The sequence below is a fragment of the Fulmarus glacialis genome, unplaced genomic scaffold (assembly GCF_000690835.1).
Source record: "Fulmarus glacialis isolate BGI_N327 unplaced genomic scaffold, ASM69083v1 scaffold30226, whole genome shotgun sequence".
In the NCBI taxonomy this organism is placed as follows: Eukaryota; Metazoa; Chordata; class Aves; order Procellariiformes; family Procellariidae; genus Fulmarus; species Fulmarus glacialis.
Window position 1 is genome coordinate 15,073 of NW_009216696.1, and position 10,449 is coordinate 25,521.

General features: G+C 42.0%; 1 protein-coding gene across 1 annotated transcript in view; it reads right to left on the reverse strand.

The window, feature by feature from the left end:
* Positions 1–10,280, reverse strand: part of CCND1 (cyclin D1) — an 11,944-nt gene extending 1,664 nt beyond the window's left edge. Inside the window, exons 1-2 of the mRNA XM_009579395.1 lie at positions 10,121–10,280; positions 4,525–4,673 (exon numbers count right to left, since the gene is read on the reverse strand). Coding sequence (XP_009577690.1) covers positions 4,525–4,673; positions 10,121–10,277 — 306 coding nt within the window. The 5' untranslated portion in view covers positions 10,278–10,280. The remainder of the gene's footprint in view (positions 1–4,524; positions 4,674–10,120) is intronic.
* Between the last annotated feature and the right edge of the window lie 169 nt (positions 10,281–10,449).

The following is a 10,449-nucleotide window of genomic DNA, read 5'->3' on the forward strand; positions in this document are numbered from 1 at the left end:
CTTTCCCTTGCTTCAAAAGCATTTTCTCAGAGCTGAATGTGCACACAATCCTCCTGAGCGTTCAGGAGGGTGCAAGGGCCTCGCCACTTGCACAGACTTCGGTGTGAATTAAAAGCATAAAGCACCAAGCAGGATCATCTCTATGGTAGGGAAATTCCCCAGGCATTAAACCATACCATGAGCAGATACATCCAATTCTACTTATTGATCCACAGCAATGAGAATTGGAGAAGGCCTGTTAGCTCAACCTGTCCAACTTTCTGCAAGGTTGTGTTCTTCAGAGCCATGTACGTCCATTGCAAGGACACAGAAATGGTGCCTTAAATAGGCAAAACAATCACACTACACTTTGCCAAAATTCCTCCAACTTGGTATTTACTCGTATCTTTATAACAAACATCATAAGCTTTTCCCCAACATATTTAACTCTGTGTATTAAGGACTTTCAAGTTTCCTTTCAGTATTGCCTTTTCTGGTTTAACCTATGACATGTGTTAGCCCTTGCGGTGAACCCAGTCTTCCATGATAAATTGCCGTCAAAAGTGTTAGGATGTGCATGACTGAGAATGAATGTTGTTTTCCTGAGAGGGTGACCTGCCTGCTGTTTTCTTTATTTCCCAGTTTCAATTCTGCCTTCATTCAGAGGCTTCTTGTGTGATCTACCAGCTTTTCACTGATTCCACTACCACAAGAATCTCCTCTGCCACCAATAAGGGCACATGGCATTTGGGGTAAAATAAGATTAGAAACCCAAGCAAACAATTCTCTGCGAGTCCTTTCTGAGAGAGAGGGAGGTTAATCCTACCTCTAAGCAGATCAGACCATCAGTTACAGCTCACTGAAAACACATAACCTATGACCTTTTCTGGTTTAAACCCTAGTGTAATATTTCCTCTTGACAGAGACACACAGCGTTTTAAATGACAAAAAGAAACGCCTCATATCCTAAAGTCATCATGCCTTTGGCTCCTACATACCTCTGGCCTTCACAATAAGATCTCTATGAAGTCCTTTCACCCCTTCCCAAGATATGATGCATCAGTCCTGACTGTAAGGCTTCTAACTTGCATGTCCTGTACCATGTACCTCAGTCACACTTGGAATTAGATGTATTAAGAGAGTAGTACATGAATACAGGTTTAGGTATTTTCGTTTTTACAAATCCAGGCACTTTTGAGGAGAATTCTGTTTTAACAAGGTAGCAGGTTCAGTGTTCCAAACTGAAAGCCAATTTATTTTCAGAGCAAAACAAACCCTGCTTGCCTTTTTTTTTTTTTTTGGGGGGGGGCGGGGAGGGTTGTTTGGTGGGTTTTTTGTGTTGTTTTTTTTTTTAATCCTACCATTTGCATATAGCGTGTTTGAGCTCTGAAAACGAAAACCATTCAAAAGAATTTCTATAAATACCTATTCTCCCTCTGGAGTCCAGTCATGAAAAATTACATAGGACTATGTAATTTAAAGGCAGTTTTTGATCACAGACTTTTTTTTTTCCTGTGGGATTCTCAGAGTACAGCATGTTGTAATTGTATTTTTTTAAAATATAATCTTTACAATTTGTTATGAACAGACCGTGTCTTAAGCTACAGTTGAATGAACAATTTTTTTTTCATGTTTTAGGCGTTTTTTTTCAAATAATTTCTTATTCAGATGACTATTAGATGAATAGTTTGTCTGCAGGAATGTATTAGAGCTAGCAAAAATAACTGCAAAATACAACATTCACTGTGAACAACCTCACCAAAGCTTTTTTCATCCTCGGTACTTCTCAACACTGAAAAGCAAATACAAAACTTGAGCATTACTCTGATAACTTCTCCCAACAACTTTTCTGCTTCACTACCCAAATTTTCAATGCCCACAGTTTGTTCAAGGTCATAAACCCTTCCTGGATTAATTAAGCTCCTCAGTGAAAAAAAAAAAAAAAAGACTTGCTAGCTTAACTGATGTGGTCAAATACCTTTAACACACACAGTAGACATGATCAGACTCCAGGGTCAGATACTAAAGGAAACAAACAACAACAAAAAAGAAACTGCTTGGAAATCCTTTGTTACTGCCTGACCCGTTCTGGATAACAAGCACATGTTTGAAGGTGCCTCTGAGTAGGGGCAGGCAGGAGACGAATTCCAATGTACTAACAGACAGCATGGAAACCCAATCTAATCTAGTTTAGCAAATTTCTGGCCTGGAAATGAATGTCAGGTAAAATTCAATCTGTTTGGATGATGGGGTCAAGAATAGAATGATGGAAGACAGCCCAAGACTTCTAATTGTGATTATCTGACTTCTAATTACCCCTGATCAAAGGCAAAATGGGAAATTGGACTCCTACCAACGTAAACATGAACCATAAAGGAATTCCAATCAGGTGATATTCATTTTACTTTAGATTCAGCTTTCTTTGAGACTAAAGGTAAAAAAGTGTAATTATATAACCTGAAATCCAACAGACTAGCTGCTCTAGCTAATAGATAATCAGGGAGAATGTTAGCCATGTTATAATGCATGCTCTTAATATTTCAAGACAATCCAATATAAAGCGTATTCATTTGTGTGGTCTGACAAGGGGAACCATCACTGTGAAGTAACAAACTTCATATACATGCTAGTGAAATAAGGTAAGAGGAATAGCATTTGATACCATGGATTACATAGGCACGTCTTGCGGGAAATTCTCTAGGCAGGGGAATCATGCTAGGTATGAAACCAAGCAGTTTTCTCTACTCAAAGCAATAGTAGTGAAAAATGCTGTTCCCTTATTCCATTACAAACACAACAGTATACATATACATAGGTATAATTTTATGATGCTTATTTTCTCTAGCAACCTATACAAAAACCTTACTTCTAACTCTAGCGGCTCTAACACATGAATGTATTTAGCAATGAAAGCTGGAAGGGAGTTACTTTCTTTTAAAGTGCTTAACTTTAAGTTCAGGTCATACAGATTGTGGCCTTGCAATGACTCTGGACAATAAAAAAGAAATACGTAAGGATTCTCCTTCTTGTTAAAACGACTTTCTTTTCTTTTAAAAGAGCTCTGTCATGAACTAAGTCAAGTCACGTAAGGACATGCTGTTGTTCTCCAAGATGTGAGAGAATCTACTTCAATGCTTTGTATCAGGAATGATTAAATAATGTTTTTGTTTGAATCAGATACTGTCAGAACAGATAGCGAGCCTAGTATTTTTCCTCAGTACCGGCTTCAAATATCTCGCACTGGATAGTGGCCAACCATATACTGAAATATCTACATTGTTCACAAACTGACTAAAAGCATTGCACGTACATACCAAACTGAGCAGCATTTTATTTCAGCATTTGAAGTTCTTATAGTATTTAACATTTCAGCACTGGATCCATATTACTTTAGCTGCAGTAATATAAATGGCAAAAATAACGTGCTCAATACTGAGGCATTGTTAAGGTGATCAAAATAATAAGCTGAGAGATCGTATTTGTCAGCAATTGTTTCACATAGTCTATCAAAAGTAAAATATTCTTTTGTGAATAACTAATTATGATGCATTCATCTTTCCAGAAATCACTCAATCCTGTCAACAAAGTCCAATTATAAAAACCTAGTTTTGCAGTGTCTGGACTGGTACAGTTCTCCACGTATTTAAATTATTAACATGTAAAATAATTTAACAGCATCTCAAAGATTCTGCCGCTAACCACAGAGTTGTCTTTATTTGACTCATTGTCCAGCGCTTGGAGACCTCACAAGAACCTTTTTAAAGCATCTATTTATTGGTCTTCCACATTGTTACAAAACAAAGCTCAACTCTGCCCCAACTTCACACACCATTATGACATGGATCATTGACTTTAGGTCTTCCTTGTAGGCTCCCTTCCTGGCCCATTCACTCATGAAAGGTTTATTGCTCACTAGTTACTGATGTGCATCTCCTGGAAGCTGCAGGGCAAAATGAGAGTCCTGTGAGGACCATCTACCTTGTCAGAAAGTCGTGGGATAAGCATTTGTTCCGAAAAGGAATTCAATACCAGCTACTGTGCAGGTCTAGCACGTAATAAACCAAATTAGATCATTAGAACTCTTTTAAGAAGGGCTTTTTCACACCACTTGGCACAATAAAAGGCCTCAAGAATGGTCAAAGATAAGGTCAGAGATACCCCGAGGTCTCAGTAACTACTTCCTCCTCTTATTTTCAAAGTTTTGTTTTACATAGACTCCTGGTTTAATTACCTACAGCCAAACAGCCTCTGCAATGTCCTAAATCGATGCAGGGTTTCCTTTGCTTTGTCAGATACGCCTCTCTTACAAACATTAGAGCTGGATGTGGCATTCCTATCAGTGAACTGCAGCAGCATAATCACAGATTATTAATGGATATAATGACAGCTAAATAACTAGGACGGACACAAGAGAACACGTTCAAAAACCCCACTCTGAGGTTTGACTTTTATCAAGATTTACTGTCAGATTAGCTACTACGCAGTAAGCAGGCATTCATTCTTAAACTCTAAGGCAGGAGATCAACCGAGAGAAAGATCACTTACCGGATCACATTTGATAACTTGTGATAGGAAATGTGTGAGGCATTGATAGGAGAGGAAAGTGTTAGTGTTCCCCAGATGCAGGCCTTGCACAGCTGCTACCACACTGCCAGCTGCGATCATGGAAGGTGGGTTTGAAATAAATTTAATATCTGTATGAAGAAAGAAGAGAGAGAAAAAAAAAAAAAGACTGAAATGATTGCTTTAGGAGAAGCCTGCCCGTACACATACACTCTTCTACCAGCATGGCTTCAGCTGCCAACTGTTGCATCCGAAAAGGTAGGGAAAATTGTGAGCAGAAAGGTGCCTCCTGCTCTAAACTGTTACAGGTCCAAACCTGTAAACACTTATCCACATGAGCAACTGTACTTCAGTGAGTAGCCCTTCCTAGCACTAAGCCTGGGAGGCCATTCATCACTTTGAGGTATTTTTATCATAAGCAGGGCCCCCATTCTTCAAATGTTAAAATACTTTGCTCATGTGAATAATGCCACTGGGGTCAATGGCACTATACATCTGAGAAAACCTGTTCGCATTCTTAAGTGTTTCGCATGATCAGATCCTAGGTGCACTCTAATAAGGAGTCCTCGGGCCCTTTAAAGCAGAAACCTTTGCACTGACATTCAAAGGAATATAGCTTTAATGAACAACAACATCAACAAAAAGAAAGAAAGAGACAGACTGCTTAACCCTGTCAGGAGGCAGATAATCCATATTTAAATTAAGGTTTCATCTTAAAAATGCTTTGTCTCAACCTAGTCTCTTGTCAGTGGCTGCCATCCATCCTGGCAACAGGGATTTAATGTAAATGTGGCATAACTAAGTGACGGGGGTCCCAAGAATTGGCGGACAATCAGTTACATTCTGATGTGACACCATGCTGACAAGAGGCTGGGCCCCCTTCCAGACTGCATTGCTGTAGGTCTCTCCACAAAGCCACTCCCATGATTCCTTAAGGGGCTATCTCTGCCATTTAGCATGTTTTTGGTTTGGTTTTTGTTTTGTTGTTTCTTTTTTTTTTTAATAAGAATAATCCACATTTTAATGCTAAGACTCTTTCTGCTGAACAGGAATGTGTTTGATCCGTGGCAGTGTACACCTTGAAGGAGAATCAGAAACAAAGGAAGTAAGTGGCACAAGTAAACGTCTAATTTTGTGAAGAAGAAAGGGAAATGCCACATTATACACAAGAACCTGAGATACATTCCTTCAGCTTTTATCAGAATACAACTTCCTCTGGGTTGAAAAAATATAAACCATCTGTCAAACCCTTGAATGAAATCAAAGGAATGGACAGCTTAGAGGGCTCAGTGGAACAGTTTAAGTATTAAATCATGCATCTCCTTTATTATGATAAAATAACTTTTGTGTAAATGTTTTACCAGTGAAACCAAAGACTTCGGGACTCTATGAAAGTCCTCTCTCTGAATCTATTCATATACCTCTGACACTCCATTGTAGCCCTGACCAATACCCACCTTCAAAGGGGCATTTCGCCCAGCGTTCTATGAACCTTCAAAATTAAACTGACACGATGAATTGTGGCCAAACTTTTGTGATGCACTGCCAGCAAAAAGGCAAGCTTGCTCTGAAGTCATCTCATTTAGGTTACCGTGCTTAAAATAAATTAAGTTTATCCCCTTTTCCTAATCTGCCCATTTCCAGGCGATACAAACGCACCCACCTTCTAGCAAGCTTCTGTCATTCCCAAAACTCAAAAGTAGTCCAGACTGCTTATTGACACGATACACATTCCAAAGCCAGTCCCCTAACCAAAATACTGATACACAGTTGCAGGTAGACTTCAGAAATGAGGGATTTCAGTAGGCAAGCATGAATTCCACCAAGACTGGGTTGCTCAGAGGGGTACGGTGGCAGCGCGTTTGCGGCACTATTTATCGAGCTCCACAAACAGAACACGACCAAAATGTGGCAGTTTAATGAGTCTGTCCTGACAGGATCACGTTTGGGATTAATATTTGCGTTCTTCTTTTAAATGGAGCAGTAAACAAGAACATGAATTCATAGTCACACCCTCATTCTTTCCAAGGTGGAAAAGTGATAATGAAGTTTAAATGACCAGTTTGTGTCTGTCCCTATAACCACTCCAGACAAGCAGCATGGACTGCCTTTTTGTTGCAACTCAACAAGGAATTATTTGTGGCAGAGGCCACTAATTTCAGCATATTAATCAGGGGGCCCCTCTCGCCTGTAATTGGATGCCCCCAAGTGAAGAGTGTGGCATCATTGTCAGCCTCCATCGCCTCATCTTGCGCTATTGAGCGCTCAGGAACAAGGGGGCTTCGGTGAGATGAATTAGACCTGACACAGCCACAATGGGGTAGGGGGCCCCATCAATTGAAGCACACATCCCCAGTAGCCTATCTGAGACTTCATCCAAAAAGAATAAACAACTTCAGCGTTGTTAAAAAGAGAGAGAGAGAGAGAGAGAGAGAGGAGGGGGAGGAGAGAGAAGAATGCCAGCCACCCTGAAGGGAGGACAAAGCAGGCATATAGGCGCTGCAGCGCTTTAAAAAAAATTCCTAACAAGGCGAGTCACCCCTTTTCCTTTTTAAATGGAGCAGCAATTCCATCCGTCTGGAGAGCTGGGGGCTATGAATGAAAATCTTTTCATTGAGGCAAATCAAAACTGCGAACATAAATCACTTGCTGCAAGATGCAACAGGTTCCAACTGGTCACATACCTTGAGACTCCCAATTTTATAAAGGCCAGAGAATAGGAGAATTGTAAAACGCTTGTTTCAAAGGGGGATCTTTCTTTCTCCATCCGAGAGAAGGAAAGCAACAACAATAATAGCAATAATAATAATATAAAAGGAGCCTGGTATGTTTTGATAACCAGAGGAACATAATGAAACGCTGAAGCTCCAATATTTGTTGCTATTCATTGTTATGCTTGTATAGAGCTGCAGTTCTCCCTCAACACTGGTCTTAACTTGGGCCAAAAGAGGCCTGCTTCCTTTTGAGCTCTCCCTGCCTTGCTCGGCCATGCCAAAGCCCCATTCATTAAGCTCAATTATGTGTTAACTTCAAACAACCCCTAGTAATTTTTTTTTTCTTTTTCTCCTGAACCTACCACAGCACAAAGACATCCTTTGGTGAAAATGGATTTTTCAAATCAAACAAATCCACTTCTGCTAGCCAGACAACTGAACTTAGAAGGAATTCCCCTCAACTTCACCTTGCATGTAACCTTCTCTTTCTGGAGCAAACACATACACACGCATCTACAAACACTGCCACAGCCTGCACCTTGTTAAGCCAACTGGCGGAGATTTTCTTTTCGAAGCAAGCATTATTTTGCTGCCTCTTCTTAAGAGACCCTCCTTTACAGGAGAGGACACAGGCTGTACTTCAAGCAAAGGATATACTGCACTTGCCCCTGAGGCCACTTAAGCGAGTGTCAGTGTTTCCAGTGAACTTTGGATTGGGCCCCACAGCATCCAGGCAGCACAACGCATTTGCAGTCCATCTAGGTTCATTTTGGCAAGGGGAAATACAACACAACCCAGCAACAGCAAAGCAAAGTCCAGATGCTACTTAAGCCACATGTGATCTTCACTAGCCAACAAAGAAGTCATGAGGAAAGGAAGAGGTAGAGAAAATCCTGACATCCAAAAATAACAATAAAAACACAGAGCCTAGTGGCAGCCTTCCTGAGCGCTCTTTCCCCAGGCAATATTCCCAACTTCAGAAGGGAGCTGAAGAGGGCCCCAATTCTGGTGAGCTCAGCACAGTTTTTTTTAAAAGCTAAGTAAAACTCCCAGAACATGGTTCTCATTTACTGATCCATTCTCCAGCTGTGGTGTGTAGCAGTGTTAAATAAAGACTCTGGATGTGCTTCCTAAAAGAAACATAACAACACCGACAGTAGATCAAAGTACTGGACTCTTAGCAAGTCTCCAACCTTTGAACTACTCTTGTTTTCATCCCTGTCATTGCCAACACAACAACCTAGGTTAAATATCCCCATATCCAAAGGGGAGGCCGGGTAGCTGTTCTTTTTAGCAAACAGCCAAGGAAGCTTCAAGCTTAGCAAATCACACATTCGGAGTGGCAGCAGCCTTATCTGGTAGAATCTGGCATGGAGAGTTACATCTGATTTTCCCAAAATGTTGCTGCAGGTAGTTTGAAGGCTGTTTGAAGGTTGTAGCGCTCCGAACACTGAGCATTATTGCAGGCAATCTAACTTGTGAACTGCCCGTTATGCTGATGTTAGGCCCGAGATGAAGAGCAATGCCAGTGTTTATAAATTTCTCTTTTATGGCTCGGTCGTTCTATCTTTAGGCCTTGCAGTAGGGACGATTCTGTGAAATAAAATTTTTCTTCTGAGTGCCTGCAATCTTTCTTCAATCTTTTTATACCAAATCCATCTCTGGAAAATAAACTACACATTAATTTGTGCCATTGACCACACACATCCCGAGGTTTTCAAGTGTGGATACCTCTTCGCAAGTCCAAATGCACGCTTGATCTCTTTTTTTAGCACAACTGCTACTGAATATTAACATTTACTAAAGCACTCTCTCTCCTTTATATTAAGTTTTTATCAGTGTCAACAGAGTGTCTGGCATTCCTCTTTACGTGCTACTGCAAAAGAACATTTGCTTTGGCTGCTTTTTCTTCCTTATTCTTTTGCCATTCCTGGATTGGTCTCGCCATACTAAAAGAAAACGCGCTGAACACGTTTTGTTTAAACAGAGTATCATCCCTCTAGAACTTATTTTGTCCCTGCTCCTCCAACTCTGTCCTGTGGGAACAGTGAGATCTGGAGAACAGAAAGACTCTTCTAAAATGTTTTTTCCTTCCCACTTGTTAGGGTTCAGTGGGTAAAGCCGGTACATGTACAAATGCATACAGAGTCCACATGCAAACATGGAACTTCAAAGAACCAGCGCTCCTGCACGCACGGTGCCCTTGAAACCAAAGATCAGGCCTCTGCAAACCTGGCCTAGCGAACAGTCGGCGTCTTTGGAGGCCGGCCCTGCACATGGCTTCAGCACAGCACGTGGTCAGAAGGGTGCAGATGGCAGCGGCTCGGTCCTGTGCCAGGAAAGCCTCTGTGCCGCGTGGCCCTCCTCCAATCCACCAGCCACCGAGGAGGGGGGAAGAGGCAACTTGAAGAGGGAAGTTTTAAAACCCCCACGCAGAGCTATTCACAAGCAAAATCTCCCTCCGCCTTTAAAAACCGTCTTAAGAATGAATCCACACGGGGAGGGATTCCCCATACGGGCAGTAAGCCTTTTGCAGCCCCCACATAAAACACAGCGTACAGAGGTGAAGAAATGGTGCCACGCTGAGCTGCGACTCCACGGCTAAGCTACAAAGAGGGGGGTACTTCTCCCTCCCTGACACCACCACATGCTCAACTCGGAAGCAAAGTATCTTCTGAAAAAAACTTACCTCTGCAAAGTAATCCACCTTCTGCAAACAACAAGGGGCAATAATCGGGGCTTAAACTACCTCCCCGCGGCTCTGTGAGCTCGCTTTAGACCACAGCTGCGGGAAGCTTTACAAGCCAGGGGGTAGGTGCGTGTAGGGGAGCAACACGCTTTGCTTTAACGTGCAGGGCTCATACCTGTAGCGCACAGAGCCACAAAAGTCTGAGCATGTTTACGGATGATCTGCTTGGTGTCCTCTGCCAGAGGCATTTTAGTAAGGAAATGTTCAATGAAATCGTGGGGGGTCATTGCAGCCAGATTCCATTTCAGCTTATTCACCAGAAGCAGCTCCATTTGCTGCAAAGACAAGAGGGAGGGAAGGGGGAAGAAGAGAAGAGGAAGGAGAAGAGGGAAAATGTGGTTAGCTCCGCTCACACACGGTCGGACGAGCAGTATCCGCATCTGGGCCAGTCCGCTCTCAGCCGAGCCCGCTGCCCCGGCTGGGGAGGGCCGTCCTCCCGCGGCG